Source organism: Eublepharis macularius, chromosome 2 (assembly GCF_028583425.1).
Source record: "Eublepharis macularius isolate TG4126 chromosome 2, MPM_Emac_v1.0, whole genome shotgun sequence".
NCBI classification, from domain to species: Eukaryota; Metazoa; Chordata; class Lepidosauria; order Squamata; family Eublepharidae; genus Eublepharis; species Eublepharis macularius.
The window spans coordinates 216,908,637-216,934,684 of NC_072791.1; the positions used below are offsets into that span (position 1 = coordinate 216,908,637).

The following is a 26,048-nucleotide window of genomic DNA, read 5'->3' on the forward strand; positions in this document are numbered from 1 at the left end:
CCGCGCTCCTCTCGCCGGCGTGGGATAGCGGCCCCCTTTAGAGGCAGCCTCTCCACCCCTTTCTCCCCCTCCCCCCTTTGGATCCCCCCCTTTTTGCGGAAGGTGTGAGAAGCCCTCGCCCCCCTTCCCTCGCCCCCTCCTCCTTCTCCTCCCTTCTCCCCCCCCCCATTGCCGCCTCCTCGGGTGTCCCCTATTTGGAAGAGCTCCCCCCCTCTAACTGTCAAGCGGTCTCTAGATCAAGAAGAGAGGCTCTTGACCCTGGGAGTTTTTTTTTTTAAAAACCACCCCCCAAAAATCAACAACCCCCAAACACAAAACTTGAAAAGCGGGGAAGGGAAGGGGGGGAAAGACAAAATAAACAAGGAAGAAATCAGAAGGTGCAAGGAGGAACCCAGAAAACTTTCCACCCTGGATTCTCTACTTTTGATCCATGGACAGAGCCCGGCTCAGCCAAGTTACGGTCAGACTATAAGCAGTAAGTATTCCAGGCGAGTGTGTACCAAAATCCCTGCGATGGTCTCCAAAGATTATCTCAGGAAGCTAAGATGGGGGGGGGGAGAGCAAGTGAACTGAGCGATGTCTAGATAACAGTTGGGTCTCGGTGTGTGTGTGTATTAGTCTTTTCTATATTATTAACCCCATCTGTTTTTTTGTGGTTCTTTCTTCAGACCTCTCCAGCCGGGTTCTCTCTCTTTTTGCTTTACTATGTTGTGTAGTCAAGCTTGCAAACACAATCTGCTTGAGGAAGCGTTTCAGCACAGTATATTGAACCGACCTTACCAGTGCTGGCACTAGGACTTAAAAGCCAGGAGTTGGGGAGGGGGGGACGGAATCCCAGAGGATAAACTTTTCTGAGCAAAGCCGAGCTTGATATTTTTTTTTTTTTGTGCCAAACACCAAATGAAACTGATTCAAGATGAACCTTGATAGGTTTTAGTTTCTAAAGCTACCAGGTGTAGATTGTTTTTGGAGAAATGTGTTTTCCTTTCTTAGCGTGGAGAAGCTGGGACTCTTTCTTAAAAAGCAGGCTGGGCTATCACTTGAGGTCTGCCTGCGGTTCTGGCATGGCTCGCCCAGCCCAGAACGGCTCTTCAAATGCATCACTAGGTACATAACTGGAGCGCTGTCTTGGGTTCACACACCATCTGAAATGCATTAGCCACTTTAGTGCTGCCCGCTGCTCAATAGATTTGTTTGCCTGAGTCCCTGGCTTTTCTAAATTGTACTTTCTACCCCCAAGACGGAAACCCAGGCGTATAAAGAGCTCTGATAATAGCAAGGCTTATAAAGCTGAAGCTCAATGAATGATCAACTTCTGCAAAGCTTTCTGCGTTAGCTGCCGGATCCCCGAGCCTGGTAGGCAGCCTGTGAACAAGTCAGGTGCAAGAGCAAAGCCTTCTGGAAGGCTCTTGCATGCCATGCGGATCTCTTTTATTCCTGCCGAAAGCATTCCTCCTCCTAAGGGGAGTGAAATGGTTTGCTGGAGTTTGGATTTTTCTGAAGTCGTGCTGTTTTGTGTCTTCCCTCTCTCTCTCTTTAGGTCCTTGCTCATTTTATTGCGACCTGCCTGTGGGAACGCTGTCTCCAACTCAGAGTAGTATGGACCGGAGAAGTGAGAGTCCCTGTCTAAGGGAGAGCCCAGACAGAGGGAGCGGCAGCCCTGAAGTCAAAGGTCCTCCCCCAGTGAAGGTCGCCAGGCTGGAACAGAATGGCAGCCCGGTGGGAGCCCGAGGGAGGCCCAATGGCTCGGTCACCAAATCAGTGGGAGGTAACAAACCTAGCTGAACTAATGTATACATAACAGACTGGCGGCAGAGGTCTAATGGCACTGGGTGTCAGGGTTCAGGTTAGTGAAGCTTGAGTGTCTTGGTGTAGGATTACAGGAGGAAAGTCCAAGGCAGCCTTTTAATGCCCGGCTTGCCTCTCATCAGCAACTAACAGACTCAAGATAGGAAAACGGTTTACATAGAGGGTTGGCATTCTTTGGGCATTTTGCCTCTTCGTAGAGAGGCGTTAACTGGCTTACTTCGCTGCTTGCTTTGCCTGGAAAGCTTTTAATCGTTCAATTCTTTGCCTCTTTCTTAGAAAGACGAACAAAAAGGCTTGGTAGTTTTAAAAAGATACTTGGTGTTTTTTTGTCGTGGTAGCTTTCTAAATCAGTCTTTTGAACCCTTTACCAAGCAGTAAAGCAGTTAGTGTTTAAAAAGGGCCCCTAATTTGGTTCTTAGCATTTTATATCTTTGTTATATGCACTATATAAACTTAAATATGGAAGCTGATTTGAAACCTTTGTTTTTATAATAGCCTGAAGTCAGTTGTGTTTCATAGGAGTTTTACAGTGCAGGATTACTCTAAATTTACTGATTTCTGTAGGCTTAGATTGGAGTAATTCTGTACAGGATTGTAGAACATTAGTCTAAGCCTATCGGAATCTGTGACCTGAGACTGGAGTAACTGTGCGTAGGATTGCACTGTTAGTCTAGTGAAGTTGGGCAAGTTGGACATTTCAGTATGGAGATAATATATGCCTCAATACTTGTATAAATCCTTGTCACAAAAAAGAGGGAAGTAGCAGCTTCCTTGCTGCTGCTATGCATACTGACTTACTTTAAATTTGGGAAATTTATCAGTAATTCATTTCTATGAAGGTGATCTGTCACACACTTATTGCATGTTTTGTAGCAATTTGTAAACTACATTTCTAGGTAAATATATAAGGCAGTTAATAATGTCAGAAGTTTCTCCTGAAGAAAACAAAGGCCATGTTGCTTTTTAACGGTAGTGACTACGGATTACTCTTTTTTGCACTGATAGTTGTTTGACATACACAGTCTTGTCTTGTTTTCTTGACACTCTTAAGCCCCGGGCTGTCTGGTGTGGTTTTAATTTCATTGCCTTAAGTAGAAGATTTTTTAAAAATCCCAGACACAAAGCCACTTAACGATCCTGATTTATTCTGTCACATCAAGCGCCCTTTCTTTGGAGTGTGTTTAAACTGAATACTGTAATGTGATAAAGGGGAAAAAAAACCCTGGCAAGCAGGCCATTCTTACAAACATGCAACTAACTCACCTATGCCTGTGAACAGAATTCTGGTTGCAAAGTGCTGAAGCAAAAAATCTTAGGGTGCTTAGATTTTTCAGTGATTAAAAAAGTGCAGCATAGTGCCCGCTGTGTATCTGTACCAAACAATCTTTGCTTACTAAAGACTGGTGAGAGCATGCTGATTAAGAACCCCCCCCCCTTACTATCTTTGTGTCCTAAAATTGTTTTAGGCATTTAATGTTTGAACATTGAGCTTTTATTGGGAATGCATTTCTTTCTCTCAGTAACTCTTACTGTTGTGCATCTAGGGGCAAAAGGAAAAACAGGTCTGAAATACTTCATATTTATGCTAGAAAATAATGATAGTAATAATAGAATACTAATAGATTTGCTGCCGATAGTGAATGTTTGACAATGGATCTTGGAGCTGATTGGGATTTTCTAGAAGTGGTTCAGATACTTTATTTTTTAAGGATTGAAAATTTACATTAATAGCTTCTTTCGCTAATATACACTTGAATGTGGAAGGCTTATTCTAAAATTTTGGCTTACATTTGCTTCCTAAATGCTAGTATACTTCCCCCGTATGCTAGTATACATTCCCCATACAAAGTTCTGAAGGGTTTGTATTGGTATCAGTGGCAAAGATTAAATAATCTGTGGTTTAGGATGGAGGGTTTGATTCAGCTCTACATGAAAGCTTTAGTTTCTTAAGGCCATCTTCTATGGGTGTTACCTTTTCATTTATTGCTAACTAATTCAAATAAGGAAGTCATACCACAAGGTTTTTAAAAACCTTGTGTTTTTGGCACATTCTTGTGATTCTTTTATTGGTTGGCATCTGTTCACATCTATTGTAAGAAAGACAGGCAGAAAAAGTCTGCGTAACTTATTTTAAATTCAGCAATGCTCACTGATTAGTTAAGTAGTAATAAGTGTGTTTATCTTGTTAAGGTAAGTATGGCATTATTTTAAATTTATTTTATGTTAGGAAAGTATTTAAGATAATTATATTAACTGTCTTATGAGAGGCTTTTTGCCATTGCCCTTTTAAAGATTTTTGGTGAACAAATTATTTGCAGTTTATCATATCTTCAAATTATGACTTAGGTTGTATTGAAAGCCTATGTGATTTCAAAAGACAAATTTGAAATCGTACAGAATTCTCTCCCTTTGTAACTGGAACATTGAAATTTGATTAGACTAAAGGAGAAAATATTTACAATTATCCCAAAAGAAAACTACAATCACATGTCCCTGGCCTGTAAAATGCATTAACAATAGGCTTTCCAACTATAGTAAAGAATTGTTCAGAAAATAGTAAGTATATTGAAAGATTTAGTATTTTGAAAGAGCTGCCTAAGATTTTTTTCACATAGAGCGAGTTAGTGTGTGTGAAACAGTAGATTCTAAATAAGTAGCTTTTAAAACATGACGTCTATAAAGCTTTAGTTTTTACGTTTTTCTTTTTTTAAAAAAATACTGACTTTCCAGTACATTCTGTTATAATGCTCAGTACTTGTTTAGAATATATTCTTAAGCCATTCTTTAAGACAATAGTTATTAAAAGACCAGAAGTTATGTATTGTGTTAATATATTTATCATCTCTGATATTTCTGATATTTAAGCAAAGGCAAAAAACCAAGGTTATGTAGTTGCAAGACACTGTTTTTTGACCATTGTAAAAGATTATTCAGAAAGAAGTTCTGTTCTAGCTATTCTAGAGTTAAAACCTTTTCCGTAATTCAGCAGAAATACAAACTTTTGTTTAAGATTTTCAGCAGTTGAAGGGTGGCCTGGTAATTTCCTCTCCCAATTTTGTGCTGTGTACATGCTACTTTTAGCTGCGTTTGCGAGGGTTAACTTTTTGCCTTCTCCAGTTCCTTAGGACAAACCTGTTGTTATCTAAGCGGTCTGTTTTAAACACGTATATAATAAAACAAAAGTGCTGTGATATCATGAGTGGCAGCTTTTATAGCAAATCTGTGGGAGAAAAAGGCGAATGTATCTTTAAAATGCATATGATGCCTGGGAGAGAGGTTAAAGCAAGCAAGAGTTCTGTGGTGTTGACAGCTTTATATCCCTGCTGGGTAACATTCACTTACTAGAATTGGCATCCTCTCTCAGTTAGTAATGTGCTCCATAAGGAGTTTGAAAAAGGGTGATTAATGACTAGGAAACCCAGATTTGTAAAAATTTTGTTTAAAATGTATCTACGCTCATGATTCTTCAGCTTTTAAAATGTTCATTTACCTTTTCATGACTTCTTAAAGAAATGGAAAATCTTGAATCTGAGGAATTCAAGTATAATTCAGTTTAACCATCTAAGGCTGTGATCCTTATCTCACTGACTTGGTAGAATTCTAGCAAATTCTCTTGAAATTGGTGGGGTTTATTTTCAAACAAATCTCCTTTGCCCTTATGTATTTTAAACTGTAATGTAAATCCCACAGAAATACCAACCTCAAAATCTTTAAAAGGCCGCTGATCCAGTGTCGTATTTCTTTGGCATCAGCTGATTTCTACAGTGTCTTTTTTGGTTTTGAAGGTCATTCAGAAATGCCCCCTATATTACCAGGTTCAGTTTATTTGAATCTGACTGATTCAGGAACTGTTTGGCTCTGTACATAAACAGAAACCTATTTCATGCAGTTGTACTTTAATGTTTGACAGGAAAACCAACTTTTTGGGGACAATTTCTTATTGAACTGTATCAAATAGCACATCTGGATACAGGTTCTTTTTTCAAATTAGATATATTGTAGAAAGCTGATTTAATGTCAGACAAATGTCAACTGAATTTTAATTGCCTGGCAAAATATTGCAAATATGGAACCATTTTGTATGCTTGTTTACCCGGAAGTAAGTCCCATTGAATTCATACTGGCTACTACCAAGTAGGATCATAGGAAGTAAGTCCCATTGAATTCAGTACTGGCTGCTCCTAAGTAGGATCATTGCCTTTCTTTTTAAGGTCTAGCATATGTCAGTTAACACTTTTATTGTATCATATCGGTAGTAGCAGAGCTAGGTCTAAGAGAGTATGTTGTTCTACTTTATTAATGTGAAAAATATAAAAAGGAAAAATAATGTGACTGTTTGACACATTCAGGTATGGGCCTATCAAAGCACTAATATAAGGAGCTAGTTGATTGTAGTTGATAACAGACTGTAAACACAGGTTGCTTACAAACCAAGGCTTTCCTTGCTAATGTTGACAAGTCTTTCAGTACTATTTTGCAGTCCATCTATTGTGTCAAAAGCGTATCTTAAATTTGTAAGGGCTAAGCAAGCCTGACTGTTGATAACTAGTTCAAACCACAAAGATAGGTCTTACTGTCTTTGCAAGTCTGAATTAACTATTTTTATGTATTGTCTAATTATATATTACATCTTTAATATTTTGTCAGAAGAAAGTCAGTCCTAACTCTCCTTATTTGGAAATGGCGCCCATAGAGATAATTAGATTCATTTCCAAGTAAAATATGTTGGGGACTGGTGAATGTAATAATTCACCAGTATTACTTTTGAGCAAAGTATGTATGTCAGATAATTTTAAAAAAGTATCTTTTTAGCTGAAGTCTGTTTAGCATAAATGTAACTTGCTGCGTATACCATAAAGTAAATCAAACACAACACTACGTTTTGATCGGTGACATTGGAAGGCATCCTAATACCCGTGCCTTGTTACTAGATACATTATTTCAGTTTCATCGTTAGAAGTTAATATCTTTAGGTGTCGGGGGAAAATGATGCCTTGCAAAGGTTATAAAACAGTTCGACAGTCTTTTATATGCATATATACGTTATTCAAAATAAATCCAAATTTTGTGCATATATAGGACTTTATGATGGGAAAAGTGCCAGGAGGATGGCGGTGGGGGGGGGGGGTGAGAAATGATGCTTCGTCATTATTGATAATGTATTTTTTCATATCTCAGCATTGGGAGTAACTGTGAATTTAAAATTAGAAAAAACCTCCAAGACACTGGGCAGTCTAATCCTGTAGCTAGCTACATAGAAAATAGTGCCTAGTTCAGAGGCTAGAGGGAGTTATTTTCTGTATTTGGTGTTAGTTAATAGCATTTCATTTTTACAGACTCATCTTTGAGCAGTACCAAAATACCATTGCTGACTTCCTGAAGGTGTTTTACAACCCAAGGCAGTGTTTAGCTGATGTAACATCTGTCTGCCTGTGTGTGTGTGTGTGTGTGTGTGTGTGTGTGTGTGAGAGAGAGAGAGAGAGAGAGAGAGAGGAGAATTGACAATGTTGTCTAAAAGGGAAAGTACTTTCTCGGCAACAGCAAATAGTGGCTTTGAACTACAGAGTGTACTTAAAATATAACTCTTTTTCAGAGATAAATGATGAATCAATCTTATGTTAATTGGTTCCTACTGTATAAACTCTATGGAAACAGATGCACTTTTGTATAAAAGACATTCTATAAGTGAAACTGTTTTAAGAGCTAAAGCCACAACTGACAAACATTTGAGGAGCTGATGATTTCAGAGAAGTATACTTAATTATCTCTGCCATGCTGAACTTTCCCACCATATTTAAGCTAAGTGTTCATCACAGAGAGCTAAACATTTATCTTGTGTTTGTATAAGAATGAGTTACAATTGATTTAGGGTTCAAAAAAGAGGATCAGCAGTGTGCAAGACATCTACTATGACATCTTCTTTTCAAATGTTATTAGTAAATATTTCTTTTTGGTTCTTTATGTCGTCAGTCATATTACTATTATCAGTTCTTACATGTTATTTAATTTTGGACCACCTACTTTGAAAACATGCCAACCCTGAATGAGGAAGTTTTGTTGTATATACTGAACACTTCAGTTGTACTCACATTTGAATTACGGCAGTGCTTTGTGCGCCAGTTGTTGTGGAAACTATTATGTTGTACTGGTGTGTTCTGCAGTAAATGTATAAAGTATAGAAGAATGATTGGCTCAGATTTCCTAAACTTGTGTACATGATCTTTCCCATAATTGTTATAGCATGTAAAGCACTGGCCTTTCTTGTTGTGATTTAAGTATCTAGTCCATAAGTTTTTTTAAAAAATTATTCTTTGCTGAGATTTACAAAGAGGGCCTAATTTGAGCCTTTTAGAATCTTTGTATAATTTGTTTATACATCTGATTAATTTGGGCATGGTAAAACTAATTCCTTCACATACTATTTGACTTACAGGATGATTTCAGGAAAAACTGAGAATCGTAAAGCAGGTGGAAACTGAGAACATTATCTAGAGCGTGTGAAGCATGCCTAATTTCATTGAAACCAATGATGTGCTTAATTCCATTGAGTTCAATAATATGTAGATGTATCCAACCTCCTTTGGACTGTACTGCATTTTAAAGTACTGTCCTGGTTTTCTTTTTGGAAATGCCAAAAGCCTGTGTGAGTTCCTCATCAAACCGCCCCCCCCAAGAGATTATTTCTACCTATTCAGTGTACCGTATAAAACGGTTTTCTAAATGTAGTTGTAATTTTAAAAATATTATTTGATACGAAAATAAGACTATAAAACTATTTTTGCTGCTGAGACTTTTCTGCTGAGACTGGGGGGAGCCAATTTGGTGTAGTGGTTAAGAGCGCGGGACTCTAATCTGGAGAACCTGGTTTGATTCCCGGCTCCTCCACTTGAAGCCAGCTGGGTGACCTTGGGCTAGTCACCGCTCTCTCAGCCCCACCCACCTCACAGGGTGTTTTGTTGTGGGGATAATAATGACATACTTTGTAAACCGCTCTGAGTGGGCCTTAAGTTGTCCTGAAGGGTGGTATATAAATCGAAAGTTACTATTATTATTTCTCTAGAGCTTCTCATTTTCTTGAGAGTCTTACAGTAACGTGAGAACCGCAAAGCAAAGACCTCAGCGTTTGTATGTTGTTTCACAATATGGATTATAGAAATTACTGTCTATTACAGCATGTTTTCACAGTTAGCCTGTGAGTGTTAGGCAACTTTATGTTTTGTGTGTGTGGATTTTTTTAAAACTACACATTCACTGCAAAAATACACTGTGGATGCTTTCGGGATGTCCTTGTAGTGAATGAAGCAAATGCATTTAGTTATCTTGCACGTTAAAAAGTCCATCATAAATAATTCAGGAAAGGAATAGTGGTTTTGTTACTTCTACCTCCTTCCCCCTTGCTACTTCCCACTGTGCTCCCTGGATTGCTGCTCTGGGACTGGGGAACCCTCAGGATCAGGGATACATTGGGGGTTAAATGGGGACCTGCAGTTGGAGGGGGGGATGGATAGGAAACGGTCCTCCTTCTTTTGCTAATGGAGGATGACTTTGGATCTAACCTATTGTGTTTAGAGCTGAGGTGACGTAGCGTTTAGGATCTTTTTTATAAAGATAAATAGTTACACTGATGGAGTTATACTAAAAATGATCTGTGCCCTTTGAATAACCTATATATTTTAAAGAAGTATGTTCATATTTTAGATTGTTCATTTGCATTATTTATGTTAGAACTGGATGTGCATCTTTCTTAGATTTGATATTTTGTATTTTATTGGCTATTAAGGAATAAAATCCTCAGTTATGAGTTATGCATTACTTTGCAGTAAAAGGTGCCTTTCATAATGTCTTTTTCTAACTTACAAATAACTTTTTTGCCATAATACTCACATGCTTGCAGAGCAACATGATAGATGTCTCCTTAAGTGTCGTAGTAAAAGAAAATGACTTGTATTTTGAGGCTGTGGATAGTTTATGTTGTTTTGGACCAATTTCCCAAGCAGTGATCGAAAACAGATTACAATAACAATTATACAGTCAGAAGATGCAATATCCATTTCTGCTTTAATTGGGTGAAAGAATAATAAAAACATCATTAAGAAAAATGAGATGGACCTGTCACATCCTTTACCAATTTTTAGACTTTGAGAAAATGCAGAGTAATAGAAGTAGTTTTTAGCTTTTTCATCTTGTTAGCTAAAATCGTATTTATGATAGAAAATAGGTGAAAATAGGCTTGCAGATATGGACATATTTTTAGTAACTGTTGTTATTAAGATATTACTGCAGCAGCAAAATATTTTGGTTGACGTATTTCATTTTAGTGGCACAAAGAAATTAATGTTTCATCACTGCTATTGGAGACATTTGGGATGTGCTACTTATTCGATGAAGAGAATATATTAAAGGTGGTGAAGGTGTACCCCCCCCCCAGCTTCCTTTTTCATTGTGATCTGCTGTTTGGACTGATTCATAGATGTGCCCCCCGTCATCACCACAGACACACAATATGAGTGTGAAAGTTTCAATACTCTGACATGGCCCTTGCCTTTTGTTTAGCATGCAGATGCAAGCTTTGCACATTGAAGCAGGAGGTAGACATATCAATGGTAGAGCACTCAGAGGGCTGCTATACCACCTTAATTTTTCCATTTTTGCAGTGATGGCAAAGTAAAAGCCCCCTTCCCTCCCAGTTGTAATTTAAAATAAGTCTTGAGTGCAGATGAGGTTGAATTAGTCATTGGTGGTAGAATGCGGCCTCAGATAAACTTGGAACCCCAGTAGGACACACTTTCCAAAGAACCTTACAGTATGCTGGGTGTACTAATTTTGCTTCCTGTGTAGATTTTTCAGTTTTCCTGCTGTTGAGAAAATGGTGACTCCCAGCAGCAGGGGTTGTAAAATTCAGTTCTGCTGAGTGAAAGAAGGTGGGCTTCTCTTCTGGATTGCAGTGGGAGGATAAGAATGAAGGAACATATTTGTGTTGCTGGCACTCTATAGGACAGCCTCTTATTTACTATCTAAAATGAAGCCTTTAGAATAGCACTTTCTTGTTTTAACACTAGACATGGGAACACCCTTTGTTTTGGGTCTCGCGCCTCTAGTTCAGAAACAGAACGGACAGCATTGAGTTGTGTTCAGGGGTCAAAATCATACTACCTATTGTGTGCAAGCTAGTTGTATCTAATTGGATTTAGTTACCCACGTACACATGTTTTGTGTAATGCTTACAAGAACATTTAGAGAACTGTTATGTGTATGTCTACTATTTGTTCAGTTTTTGGCACAAGGTGTGGCATTTTTTCAAATAGTTTGAAGATTATATCAGTGGGTCGATCCAGAAGTGGCCTCCAACTGTCTGGTTAACTCTCAGTTGGATATCAAATCCAGGCATCCTAAAGTTTGGAATGAACTTAATGTTTATGAAATAATTACCAATAAAAATAATTTTCAGATGCAGTGCACTGTCAGATGGTAGCTGAATGTGGTTTAAGAATATTCTTGATGTTTGCAAGCAACAGTGCCAGTATACGTATGGGTAAATTGGGGTATTAATATTGGGTACTAACAGTCCATCACTATTTTATTTAAGTCATTTATAGTCCGCCTTTCTCACTGAGACTCAAGGTGGATTACACAGTATGAGATTAGTACAATCAGTATCAAGTACATTTCCATACAGTATCAAGGACATTTCCATAAACAATGCCATAGGGTAAATAGCTACAACAAGTTTAAAAGACATAATATTAGCAAGAATCCAATACAGAATAGTAAAAATACTAAAGCAGAACATAATAAATTCTAGGACTAACATTAGACAACATGGAGCACATATGTACGCATAGGAGTACATATGTAAAACAGCAGATAATATGTAGGGCAATATAGTGATAAAGTCTATGGTCCCTAACTCATTAGCGAAGCATCTGAGACCCCATTCCTACAATACAGCCCTCTTATTTGAGTAAAAAGCATTTTTGAATAGTTTGGTTTTGCATCGTTTACAAAAAGCCAGGAGAGTGGGGGTTCTTCTGACTTCCTCAGGCAGGTCATTCCACAGGTTAGGGGCCACCACAGAGAAAGCCCGTGTACAGGCTGTTGCTGGCTTCACCCATGTGCAGCCTGGCACCTGCAGGAGACCCTGTTCAGATGAGTGAAGCTGCCGTGGAGGAACATAGGGAGGGAGGTGGTCCCGTAGGTATGCCGGACCAAAGTCGTGAAGAACTTCGTATGTAATAACTCATACCTTGAACTGAGCACGGTAAGTGATGGGTAGCCAATGAAGCGACTGTAGGATGGGAGTGATGTTCATGCTCCTGCTCACTCCTGATAACAGTCGAGCTGCAGCATTTTGCACTAATTGGAGCCTCTTCGTTAACTTAGATGGGAGACCTATGTATATAGCATTACAGTAGTCAAGCCTTGATATTACCATAGCATGGATCCTAGTGGCCAGGTTAGCTGTGTCAAGATCAGAAGCCATCTTCCAGGCTAGAGTGAGGTTGTAGAAAGCATTTTTTACTGCTGACTTAACTTGTTTTTCTAATAATAACGCTGGATCCAGTATAACCCCTAGGCTTTTAACTGAGTCTGCAAGGGTCAGACAAACTCTATCGAAAGTGAAGAGTACAATGTCCTTCAAGATCTCTGCCTTCCCAACAAGCATCACTTCTGTCTTGTCTGGGTTCAATTTCAATTTGTTGTTTTTCAACCATTTCACCACAGCTGTCAGGCAAAGGTCTAAGAGTTCTACTACATCCTTTGGGACCTTGATGACACCCAACTCCATAGCTGTGAATGAGTTCTAAAGGCTTTACGTAGAGGTTGAATAACATAGGAGATAAGATTGTGCCCTTCAGAACCCCGCAAGATAGTTACCATTCTGGAGATAGCTGATCTCCAACGGCAATCCTTTGAGTCCGCTCCAAGAGAAATGATGTAAACCAGTCCAGGGCACACCCTTTGATGCCCACTTCTGTTTCTAAACGCGTCAACAGGATGGCATGGTCTTCTGTATCAAAGGCTGCAGATAGATCCAATAGAAGCAGCTAGCATCACTTTGATTCCCGTGGGGGAAATGGATGAACTATTTTGTGATGTTTAGCCTGATGCAGCTTAGTTTCCATGGCCACAGTTGAATAGTGCAACTGCTTGGAAGCAGTGGGGACGAGAGTACAGGAGGAAGAGGCTGAGGGAAAGGTAGAACAGTGTGGAAAGGGGATGTGACATCATGACTCATTCTAGGGCTGGCCCTTGGGAGAAGTATAGCTCAGGCACCTTTGGAAGTGGTGGTACAGCATCTCCAGTGTTCAGGCAGAATGACACTCTGCGCATAAACAATGCACTGCTGGTCTTCTAGAGACCTCCCCCGCCCCCAATCACTTGCGTTTCCTTCTCACGAGCTGTGTTTTCACTACGTTTCTTACTATGGGCATTATTCAGAAAAATTAGAGCTGGTCAGTTGTTTTAAAGCATCATTTATAGCACTGTTATAATAATTAATGTTAGTTAACTCTTCTGGAACAATGAAAATTTGTAATAAACTCTTTACCAATGTTATAGCGAGCAGTTCTTCTTGGTTTTATTAGGAACCCCAAGGATAGATTAAACAGTAAAAAAAAAACACCCTGAAATAAAACCAATAAAACCCAAGGTAGTTTTAAAGTGTGGTGGTGGTTATAATGTTTGTCAAAGGGGTTCCAGTTCCTAAATAAAGTTTGTGGTTGTATTTATGCTGTGTTTAGTGCAGGGCATCTGCATTTGCTATGAGATCAAACCATGTTGCGTAATGCATCTACCTTCAGTCTCTGTGAGAAAGGCAGACTATAAATGACATAAATAAAAATTTTAGGAAAGGTAGGCTGCCGCCAACATAAGGGCAGTCCGTCATGTTTTGAAATGTCGGATACTTTCAGGCTATCAAATAACAATAGCTCCAGCTCTAAAAACTAAAATGTCTGTGTAATCCTGTCATTCTGTAGACATAAGAACAAATCGTTTTAGTGAAATCTCTCATATAATCATATCTTTCCAAATTAGGTATAGAACTGCCACATTTTAGTTTAATTTCAGCAGGTTTTCTTCTCACATAAGATATTACTGGAGCCTTCATTAAATTTCTTTCGATTTTTTCACTTTAAAGTTTCCACACGACCTTTTCACAAGCTAGTACAGGGTCTGTTTGTGGTTCTACATTTTGAAACAGTACAATGTGATCATTAAAATTAATTGTGAATTGAATTTGGCATAGAAATGGGCGTTTAAAAAAACATAGCTACCCAGTGAATTTTTCTTAATTTTCTTTCCTCTAAGACTGTGTTGTCAAAAGGGTGATACCATTTAGAACTTATAGTAGTGTGAGTTCAAAATGATATTGCTCTTTTGAAGTGAACTATTTTTCATTAGTTCTTGTTATTATATAGTGATGTGGGCTGTCTGTAAAAAATAATCTACCTAGGTTGTGATAAGAAATATTTTGTTTTTAACATACTTTCCCCAAGATCACATCCTTCATTTGATGCTCATTGTAGGTCTTGAGTTTAACTATTCATTTATTCCTGGGAAATTGTAGCTTCAGAGGAAAATAATAATGATCATAATGTTGAGGTACTTTTTGTTGGAAACGATGGATTCGCTTTAACAAAATTGTGGGTACGTGACTGCGTAAGGATTTGGAATGTAGATGATTGTTGACGTAGGATCTCTGTGAAGCTGAAGGTGAATTTCTTAACTATTCTGGGTAGATAAGTGTAATGTAGTGGCTAAAGCATTGGACTAGGATCCGAGAGACCCAGGTTTGATTCTCCACTGTACTATGGAAACTGCTTGGGTGACTTTGAGCCACTCTCAGCCTAACCTTGCTCAAAGGGTTGTTAGGAGGATAAAATGGAGGAGAGGAGAACAGTGTAAGTGGTTTTGGACCCCCATTGGGCAGAAGGGCTGGGTGTAAATAAATACAGGTAGCCTGCAAGCCAGATGTGCTTCCCAGAGCATTTAATGTAGCCTCCAGCAGTAAAACCCCTTGAATTCCTTTGTGGAAGAACATGTAGTAAACAGAACGACTCTCTCAAATGTCCAGGTCGTGGCGTAATGTTACTGATTTTTTTTTTTTATACGTCTCCCTTTTGTTAAAAAAAATTCATTTACACTTTATTTTTTAAATAAAACCCGAATGTAGTACCAACATAATGAAGTATGCACATGATTGCGCAGAAAGATAATTTGAGGTAAATTTTCTTGAATGATGTTTAACTGCTGGATATTGTCTCTTCTGATTTCCCCTGGGGTTTTGAAGCTGCTGTTCACTTTGAGTTACACCAGCTCAGATACGATCCAGTCTGCTGTGGGTACGGTACTTGCCCACAGAGGGTTCCAACTGTTCAGTAGAGTCATGTTGCTCTGCCCCCTCCCTCAACCTTTGCATTTAAAAACAGTATGACAGGCTCTTGCAGAGAGTCAGAGGGTGTGTGCATGCTCCACTCTTTCCTTACTTGGTGATCCTATTCTCTTCTTCAGATAATTTTCATGCTGGCTTGGGCACCAGTTGACTCCGGTTAAAAGGGGGTGACTGAATAGTTACCTTCAGTAATTTTGGACCTGATGTACAATCACTGACTGCACGCTTTGCATCCCTCTGTCCCCTTTGCATTGCATTTGCCGTTTCTGCTGGCTTTCTCCCCCTAATATGGATAGACAAAATCTTTAGAAGGCAGGTTTTCATTTAAGATTGGAAGCTCTGAGATGTGCAGATTAATATGGTTATTCGTTGGACAGCTTGTTGGTAGAGTATTGACTCAGATGACTCCTTAATGTTGGTGTGTCAGAATAGGGCCAGGATTACAGAGGAGTGTAAGTGCTCTGATTGGTGCATTTGTAGAGGTACCTGTACTGCAGTGCAAACTTCAGAACGGTTTCATTTTTAAAGTGCCTACATGAGTGACAGTGTAGGCAGAAATGTTTGGGGCAATATTTTTTTCTGGGATCTTGCCATTGCAGGTTGTAGTTCTGTTACAAATTTACCTAGAATTAACCAACTGTTTGTGTCTGTAGAATTGGAATAACGTTTGCATAGCACTGGTCTTAAGAATCATATTAGGACTGTATAGTAACATAAATTAAATATAATGGTGAAAACGGCCTTCAAGTCATAATTGACCTATGGTGACCCCTGCTGGGGTTTTCATGGCAAGAGATTCACAGAAGTGGTTTGCCATTGCCTGCCCCTGCAACCCTGATCTTCTTGGGAGGTCTCCCATCCAGTTACTAACCAAGGTCGACCCTGCTTAGCTTCTGAGAGCTGACAAGATTGGGTTTACCTGGACTATCCAGGTCAGAACAAACTAAATGTGTTATTTCTCAAGTCTTGTAACAGATCAGAACAATCAAGACCCTCCACTTGTCTTTTTTTTTTGTGGGTAGGTAGTACTTCATTCTGGATGTTTTCTTGCTACTGCTTAAGGCTTCCTAGTTTAGCACTTGAACTTAACAAGCCCCAGGAATTAACTCTTAACTTTTGGCCCCTCCCAGCTCACCAATAGTAAACAGTTATGCAAGTGAGTTTGTAGAGATTCTTGAGGGCAGTTGCCTGTAATGATTGTAGTACTAATCGATTGCTATGGAACAGCAGCTCTCGCCATATCTGAAAACCACACACACATTGAACTATAGCTACAGCAGTTTTTCCTGAGACCCCTTCTCCAATTAGATTGGCATAATGAGGCAGTGGGATACAGTCTCTCTTACAAGACCAATATGGATTAGTGGACATTTTCCCAACCCTGGTCTTGGCTGAAGGAGGAGGGCTGACTTCAAGAAGGTGTCTTTTCCTGGACCTTTGGACCTTTCCTCCCTTTAGGGTCTTGCATTCCCAGTGGGTCTCACCTCTCATTTTCTCTGATTTAAGGGTTAGTTCTGTATTTCATAACATACATATTTTCAGTCATGATTCAAGTATCTCCATTCACTCTTAAGTTGTGGCAGTGGAAAAGAGCAAGAGTCCAGTAGCACCTATAAGACTAACAAAATTTGTGGTAGGGTATGAGCTTTTGTGAGTCACAGAATCTGAAGAAGTGAGCCGTGACTCAGAAAAGGTCATACCCTATCACAAATTTTGTTAGTCTTATACGTGCTACTGGATTCTTGCTCTTTTCCACTGCTACGGACAGACTAACATGGCTACCCATCTTGATCTAACTCTTAAGTTGTAGCATGGAAATTGTGATTTTTAAGATGCATCCCGAAAGGGGAATGTATGCTGAAATTTGAAGTAGAGCTTGGACCATCCAGCTTACTTGAATGCTGTATTAGGAAGCTAGCACAGTCCTGCACGGAGACTAGTTGTTTGTTGTTGTGTTAATATTTAAAACCTGCTCTCCCCGTGGGCTCATAGCGGAATACAATATCTATAAAAATACATAAACATGTTAATTTAAAAACAGATAAAAACGTCAACTAATAGAATGATACAGTTTCTAAAAGACAGCAGCACACATATTGTATGACCCAGGCAGCAATCCGTGGGGCTGGATGGCCAACTACTAGATGTTAGTTTTACTTAGTCATAAATTCATGATCAGAATATATCCTTGTATGTATACTTTGTAATCCTGTGCATTTGAAGAAATTTTCTTCATAAGGACTATTGGATAACTTCCCGGTTCAGTGTGATACGCAGAAAGAGAAGGATTTATTTCCTCACTCTTTACAAACTTCAGACAGATTCACAATGCAGTGCTCCTTATATAATCTCCAGTTAAAGTCTCTGTGATTATTAATGGCAAGGCGGTGCATGTACGTAGCTGATACGTTGGCTGAATCCACACATCCCAGCATAGTGCTAAACTGTTGGAACGATAGCGTCTTCCTGGCATGATTTCTGACGTCATCGTGCCACGAGAGCGGAATCGTAATAAGTAATGTTCCAGGCCTTCTGTAAAAATATAATGGCATATTTCACAGAGCGGGTGTTTGTCGACTGCTCTTAAAATACCATCCATTTATTTGCTTTTAGTGTAAAGATAAAGTACTGCAGGCAGCTTAGGCAAGTGTAATTGTATGTAAGGTATACATCTTGAAAATCAGGTTGGGATCGAGGTAGCTAATACCCACAGAATGTTTGCAATTCCAGGTCTTGTTCATTTTACTACAGTTCTATAGTCTGCAGAAATTTGGACTAAAGTTTAGGATCTATAGCATGCCAGAAACGATCGTTTACACATTTACGTAGAATGTTTTTGGGGTTTGGATGCAGCAGAAATTTAATATTAATAAAAGATCGAAAGTTTAAGCTACATCAACACTTCGTGGAAGAAAGGAAAAAGGAGTAAATTTCGTTTGCCAGCCAATCCTGTGCAGATTTACTTAGATTTAAGACCCACAGATTTCACTGAGACTTGCTCCAAAGTAAAATCTGCACAGGTTTGTAACCATTAGAAATCTTTCACTGAAATTTTATAAAATGGCTATTCATTTGATATCTTGAAAATGTCCCACTGATGATTTAAAAAAAAAAGGATTGTGTTTGTCTGTAGCTGTGGAAAAGAGCAAGTGTCCACTAGCACCTATAAGACTTACAGAATTAGTGGTAGAGTATGAGCTTTCGTGAGCCACACCTCATTTCTTCAGATACCTGGTGCTACTGGACTTTTGCTCTTTTCCACTGTCTTTGAAGTGTTAGCCGTATTCCTGTATTAAGTATTTTTTCTTTCTGGCTTTCTTTTGGGTAAATTCAGTCCTTCTCTATTGAAGCTTAGAGCTGTGATAACTGCTTGCACTTTTGCTTTCCACATTTGGAGTAGTTTTGCTTTTGTTGAATTATAGCCTTTGTTTCCAACATCTGGGTATGATCTAGTCATGCATGGGTTCTGTTATTGTTAGGGGGAGACCGGATCAAACCCACTTTAGGTTTACTGTGTGTGAATAAAGGCTGTGTATAAGTGTTTTAATAGAAATATGAATAGTAATAAATTAATAATAGAAATACATTAATGGCTGTTAATAAAATCGGCCCTTGAAAGCTGTTGGCCAACACAAACAGAAATGCAAATTAAAAGGTAAATGCCAATTAAAAAGTTTTTAAAAATAGCTGATCAGAAGAGAGGTGCCTGGCTGCGACTGCTCCTTATTCCCCTCCTTCTGCTGGCCTTTAAAATGGTAGCTGGAGTCAGGCCTTTTTTTCAGCGGGAACGCGGTGGAACGGAGTTCTAGCTCCTCTTAAAAATGGTCACATGGCCGGTGGCCCTGTCCCCTGATCTCCAGACAAAGGGGAGTTTAGATTGCCATGTGACCATTTTTGCCGAGGGCAATTTAAACTTTAAAAAACTCCCCTCTTGTTCCAGGTGACCCAAAGTGACGTCATTGTGAGATCTTGAGTTCCATCACTGAGTTCCACCACCTCTTTTCCCAGAAAAAAAGCCCTGGCTGGAGTCATGTGGATTTTCGTATCGAGCTAAACTGAGTCATGATGGGAAGGTTGCCTGCTTCATGCCTCCCCTTCCTGTAATGGCTTTATCAGTGGCAGTTAGGCAATGATTTGAATATTTTCTATAATACTTTCATGGTAAAATATCTTGTTTATAATATGAAAAACTTGTTTTCGTGAAAAAAATTACTTCACCCTGTATTTTGGGATGGTGCGAGTAACTAACTATGATCTGATTTCTTTTGGGTTTTGTGCTACGTTTGTTCTTAATTTTTAATAATATTGGTTGGTTTCAGTTGTAGAGGAGCAGATGGCTGTAGTATGAGATATTCCCTCCAGAAATCTGGGAAGTCTTAAATTTGCAGTTGTGATCTTTCTTAGTTCCTTGCCAGTGAGCCCAAGTATAAGTTGTACTTGGCCACTTTAATAATGTGCTATTAAAATTGAAAAAAAATCTTGTTTGCAGATAGAGCACTAAATTTAAGGTTTATTTAAAAACAATTTAAATGGAAAAAAAGAAACATTCGTTAGTATTAATTCCCTACTGCGCTCTAGTGATTTTCACAGTGTGTTAAGGTAAGCAGAAAGCTTCCAGTTATTTAGGGCTGAAAATAAAAAGACAAATCTGGGATGTTGCAATGACAGTACAAGAATGCTGTTTGCTCTTCCAAGTAACAGAGGGTGGCGGGGATAGCCTTGGAGCTGAGAGCAAAGCTCAGCTGCAGGTAGAGTATTGTTTGTTTTAAAAGGTAGGAGTATTCTTGAATGTGGAAATCAGAACTTTCCACCACCAAAGGAAAAACAAATTATTGGGGTAACTGAGTGATGGAGTTGTAATGCATTTCATGTGTACCTGTAAGCATAGTGCAGTTATCACCTCTGCTGCAAAACACATACACTAATTGTGTTTTCTAGGGAAAGAATTGCTGCTTACCAAGCAATATGGATAGCTTTATAATGAAACACTTGTGATTTTTCTGTCTTGTTTAATGATGGCTGCATAGTCCCCACAGTGTTGGTAAAGGCTGTCAGCAAAAATAGAAAACAAAAACAAAAACTGCACATTGTTTGAGCATCAAAAGTGCCTCCCTAAGCCATTGTTTGCTGCTCCCGGTTGAGAGACCTTCTTCTTGTGTTCTAACCCTGTAGATGGCTAGTGTTACATCTTTTTTTGTTGCATTATGGGAGGAAGAGGCCAGGTCTTGCTGGCTTTGGGAATTAAAAAACAGAAACAAAATGGGATACGAGTGCTTAAGCTCCACAAAGTATGAATGCATGGTCTGTGACGAAAGGAGAGGAGAATGCAAAATATAAGAAAATAGTATGATTTGTGTGTTTCAGATGAGTTGGAGAGGTATTGCTGTACCTTGCTCTTGTTAGAGGCAGTGTCCACACTGTTCTTGTGATAATAGAGTGGAAGCAGCAATAGGACTTGAGAATCTGTATTATTTGTAGTTTGGGACCTTCGGTTTCTCTGATTTCCCCTCAGTGGGAGTACTTTCTGTCATGCAGTTGTCTGGCTGGTTCAGGCGCAGCCCTTCAGTGCAACTTTCTTGGGATCTTTGCCACAAGTCCCTTTTTGTGTTATCTGATTCTTGTGTTGAGCCTTGAATCTGACAGATCAGAGGAAGCAGGAAGGAACAGTTGAGTTCAAACCCCCTGAACTCCTTTTAGAATCGTAGGGTTGGAAGGTACCTCTAGGGTCATCTAGTCCAACCCTCTGCACAATGCAGGAAATTCACAACTACCCTCCCCCCCGATTGCCCCAGTGACCCCCAGCTTCATGCCCAGAAAATGGCAAAACATTTTTTATATTCTTGTTCTTCGGATTCTGAAGGATGCAAGAGAGTATATTGGCAATGAACTACCCTCACTATATTAGTTGAAAATGGTTTTGCTTGCTTGTTGAAACTGGCAGGGATAGTTTTTCTTAGGAACAATTTATATCTTTTTAGAGTGGGCCTCCTCACCCCTGTGTTTACATGTGTTTCTCCATTTGAAATGAAATAACAGAAGTCCAGTGGCACTTGGATGACATCATTTATTCCTGTATGAGCTTTGTTGTGAGTCTTTAAAGGGCCAGTGGACTTCCATTTTGTTTTGCTACAATAGACAAACATGACTACCCCACTGGAATTCCCTTGTAATGCCTAGCATTACATAACATTGGAAAGTTCATATTGCTGTTAGTTATCTGCCACAAATAGCTGAGAGAGCTTTTCATTGTACAGGTCTCTATAAAGGCAGACACACTATGGATTCAAGTCTTATTCCAGCAGTAGAGAGGTTTGGCCAAGTTGTATTTTTCTGCTTTAACTCATATTCATTCTTGGAACAGCCAAATGTAATACAACAGTTTCCTCATTTTATATACAGGGAAGTTACTTTGCCCAATTAAAAACTCTGAAAACGATTAACGATATACTTGGTTGCTCTAACTATCAACTTGATAATCAATATGGACTGATTTTATCTTAAATGACTCCATGTGCTGTCCTTCTCTTACAAGACTATTTCATTTGTTAAGACCATTTGTTGTGAATAATTGTTGTGGAAGGCCTTTATTTATTCTTTGTCAGAACCCTTTTAAAAAAGGTTAGCTAAATCCATGGGGAGTTGGTCAGTCAGTGGTGATCAGCCAGGATAGCTAAATGGAATATCCATGGAATGTCTCTGACTACCCATTGCAGAGAGACATGAAGGACTGCCTTGTTTATGAGCCTCTTAAAGGCTTCTGGCTGGCTTGTCGGCAATTGGAAACACAATGGTGGACTAGGTGGGCCTGTGGTTTGCCTCAGCAGGACTCTGCTTATATTCTTAAGGTCTCTAATTGTGGATTTAACACTCTCTCCCTCCAGGTTTGATGATTCCTGTTTTTTGTGTGGTGGAGCAGCTGGACAATTCTCTTGAATATGATAATCGAGAAGAACATGCGGAGTTTGTTCTGGTTCGCAAAGATGTGCTTTTTAGTCAGCTGGTGGAAACCGCACTCTTGGCTCTTGGATATTCTCACAGCTCTGCGGCTCAGGCACAAGGTACTACACAAAAACATTTGATTGTTGGGTTGCAAGCGTACGCTAACCTTCAGGAACCCTGAAGCAAATAAAGAAGCTGATAGCAAGTGTAGAAAACAGTTAACTTGATAATGGAATCACGCGAAAAGCCACATTGAATTTGAGTAATTTTGTCAGTTACCTTCTATAGCTCGTGTATGTTTGCTTTTTAGCTCTATAAGTTTCTGCCTCAGAAAGGAACAATATAGAATATCTGAATTTTTTAACTGGAACATATTGGACCGCATGCTTGTTTTAATGCTATAATACTTTAGCAGACACTTGTGATAAATCTAAAAATGCTTGTGCAGCATCATTCTGATGGAGTGTCATGCGGATTAAAGAATTTTGGTTAATCAATGAATTGATAATTTGGAAATAGTCTAATTTTGTTACATATTTTAAAAGTAATAGTTTGCCTACTAGAGGAGAGACCAACTTTTAAAGAAAAATTTCCAGTGGCAGCTTGGAGCATTTTTGTGAGCTAGAAAAAAAACAAGAAATTACACTGTTAATTGTGCTAGTACCTGCTAAAGCCTTCTGTGTTTATTCAGACTGGGTTGCTGTTAATGCATGTATGCATTTACCTGAAGTATATTCAGTGTGCTACTGAATACTCTCTTGCAATGCTTAATATATAAAAATATAGAAAACCAGGTACTGGCTCTGAAATGCTTTATATTGACATTTTAGTAGATACCTTAAAGTTGACTGGATTTATATTTGTTTGGTCTGGAAAAACGTGTGAACTTAAGTTGTTTTTGAAAAATAAAGTACGATGCCTAGGGCTTTTAAAACAAGGGCTGTAATACCTCAGTGCCTCCTAACTGGAACATTGGCACTCTTGACTTCAGTGGAAATGATTTCTGTGTAAAGCTGGTTAGGCTTGGATAAGGTTTCCAACTTTGGGTTGGAAAATTCTTGGCGATTTGGGGATGAAGCCTATGAGGGTGAACTTTGGAGAGGGGAGGGAGTTCAACAGTGATGTAATGCCATAGGGCCCACCTTTGAAGCTGCCATTTCCTCCAGGGGAACTGATCTCTGTTGTCTGGAGATCAGTTGTAATTCTGAAAGAGCTCCAGCTCCAACCTGGAGGTGAGTCTTGGACCAAATTTGCGTAGGTCACTTCATGCTTGTTGGTATCTCTCTTTGTGGTGTTGTTGTGTGTGTATGAAAAGAACCAGTCAGTTTTAACTGCTTGTATCTTTCACGGTCAGAGTAGTTCAAAGGTGGACTCAGCTGCCTAGGGAGGTGGTGAGCTCCCCTTCACTGGCAGTTTTCAAGAAGAGGCTGGATGAATATTTGCCAGGGATGCTTTAGGCTCATCCTGCATTGGGCAGGGGGTTGGACTAGAAGGTCTCTATGGCCCCTTCCAGCTCTGTGATTCTGTGTAGAAAAGCTGATTTACAGTTGGATTTCAACCTTGCTGAGATTTACAGTGCACATGTGATCTTGGACTTTGGCTATGAGTGGATCGTAAACGGTATTTCTAGATTTCACTGAAATTCTATCTTTTCTTTTTAAAATGCCCAACTCTCTCAGTTGTATCTGTTAGGAGTTTTTGTGTGAATAAAATCCAGCCATCCTGGAAAATAGGCTACTAATAAAGAAAACCCTGAGATGGTGATTCATAATCTTTGGCAGCTTCGTGAGACCATTTACTGCCATGATCAGTGGGTGGGGGTGCATGCACACAACAGTAGCGCCCTGCAGTATTGCGCAGGGTTTGCAAACACAACAAAAGAGAAGAAAAGTTTCTAAAGAACGACTTCATGCCATTTTAGGGACATTCTCTCTGAATATAAAGGTCACTGTATCTCACTGTTTCTTTAATGGAGAATTGGTTTCTGCTTTGTCACTGCTATCCATCTTGGCTAACGCAGTTGACCAATGTGTGTAGTGAACTAATACGTGGATTCAGTATTCTGAATAAAACAGCCAAGCTGCATTCTTGGCTTATTCAAAGGGAAGGAGATCCCAGGAAAGGGTGCTTGATGGAGGCACGCAGTAGCATTCACTTACCCCTTCTAGCCAAGCATTTTACTTAAGGAAGTGTATGGAAACTCCACAGAAGGAAAGGCAATTGACTGACTCAGATAATTTCATTCTTGGTTTCTTTTAAGTAGAAGATTACATAGGATCTAATAGATTAACTCCCTCCCCCTTTTTAGCCTGCATATTTACCATAATCTGGAGAACCTACGTAGCTGCTTGATACTCTAAAATCTATCCTTGAGTTTTTAAAAATGCAACTGAGACTTGGTGGCCTTATTACACTATAGTTATTCACTTCCATCAGTCAGGAGCTAGCAGCTACGAGGTTATGCAGAATTTTGCATCTTCTTGGTCTTTCGACATCACACTAAGGGGTTTTGAACCTGCACAGAGCTCTACCTATGAAACTGAAAAAAATAAGCGTGAACATCCCCTCTCCCAGGATGTGGGATTGGACCATGCCTGCTCCTTTCTGTTCAGTTTCTTGTCGTCCACTGCTGTGGAGACATTCTGGAGTTGACCTTTGCTTAAATCTTCAGAGTTACTTTGTTAAAAAAAAATCCCCCCCCCCCCCACCTTGTGCTGGAGAAGTCTCTCCTAGGCTTCCTGTCAACCTTCAAAAGACCCTTCATTCCACTTCATGGCTAAGCCTACCTCTTTCAAGAAGCGTAATGAATAAGATGAAAAACTGTCTTTGGCAGATGGACACAGCCGCTGTTTCCTGTGTTTAGACAGGGCTCCCAACACTGAGATCCTGTATGCATCGCTTAAAATTCATCCAGAAAGCACTGAGAAATAGGTATTCCCATCTCTATTTTCTGCTGTGGAAATAGTCCCTATTGACCTCAGCCATGATCAAGCCTACTTCTTCTATCTTCAGTTGACTTCCTTACTTCCTGCCCATCAGTGTATGACTTGTACCCTATTCTTTGGACAGATGGCTAGCAAGATGGCAACGCCCTATAATGCCAAAGGATTTATTCAAGAAAACACAACAAATTTAGTCATATTTAAAGAAACATAAAATAACATGCTGACTAATTATGGTTCTAATTTGTACAAGTGCTGAATGGGAGTTTAGGTTCCTATCTTATTGTTTGCAGAACTATAATTGTTTCTACTAATTTAGAATATGGCAAAGGCAAGCCTGCATTTAAGCCTGCATAGGTATTACAGGCAGAGTGTCTGCATTATGTTGTTCCACATGACCTTTTGGATAGGGAAGTTCAAATTAAGTTCTGGTGGAAGCAGAGGATAAGGACAGATCTTTTTCAGTATATTCAGGAACAACGGCTACTCTGGCTTGACAAGTTTCACCCTTTTCTCTATTAAGTTCTACAGATTTTCACTATAATTCTACTGTATATATTTGGCCATAGGGATATCACAATACCCATGTGTATAGTGTATAAGAGAGAGGTTTCATATGCAGGATTCATGCTTCAAGTTTTCTGGTCTCTCATTTGGTTAATATTTCCTACCTGTTCTTCTGTGTTGGGGAAAAATCACATATGATATCATACTTAAAAGTGAAAGAAACTATTGTCAAGTTTAATCAGCTCCCACATCTGTAATAAAAGCCTACTTTTAAAAAACGTCACTCTGTAAAATCTCTGAGGTTTGCATGATACATACTATACAAATACTTCAACGTGCTCTGAGTGGATGATTAATTTTTTTCTTGCATTGCATGCAATCAAACTATCAAATGTATGCTATAGATCTTCTGTAGATTGAGGCATGGGCTGAAGTTTGGTTAAAATATTCAAGCAAGG

General features: G+C 39.2%; 1 protein-coding gene across 1 annotated transcript in view; it reads left to right on the forward strand.

Moving 5' to 3' along the window:
- The first annotated feature begins 301 nt into the window (after positions 1–301).
- The window catches only part of SATB2 (SATB homeobox 2), a 212,758-nt gene continuing 187,011 nt past the window's right edge, over positions 302–26,048 (forward strand). The window contains exons 1-3 of the mRNA XM_054972056.1: positions 302–475; positions 1,541–1,768; positions 22,084–22,260. Coding sequence (XP_054828031.1) covers positions 1,600–1,768; positions 22,084–22,260 — 346 coding nt within the window. The 5' untranslated portion in view covers positions 302–475; positions 1,541–1,599. The remainder of the gene's footprint in view (positions 476–1,540; positions 1,769–22,083; positions 22,261–26,048) is intronic.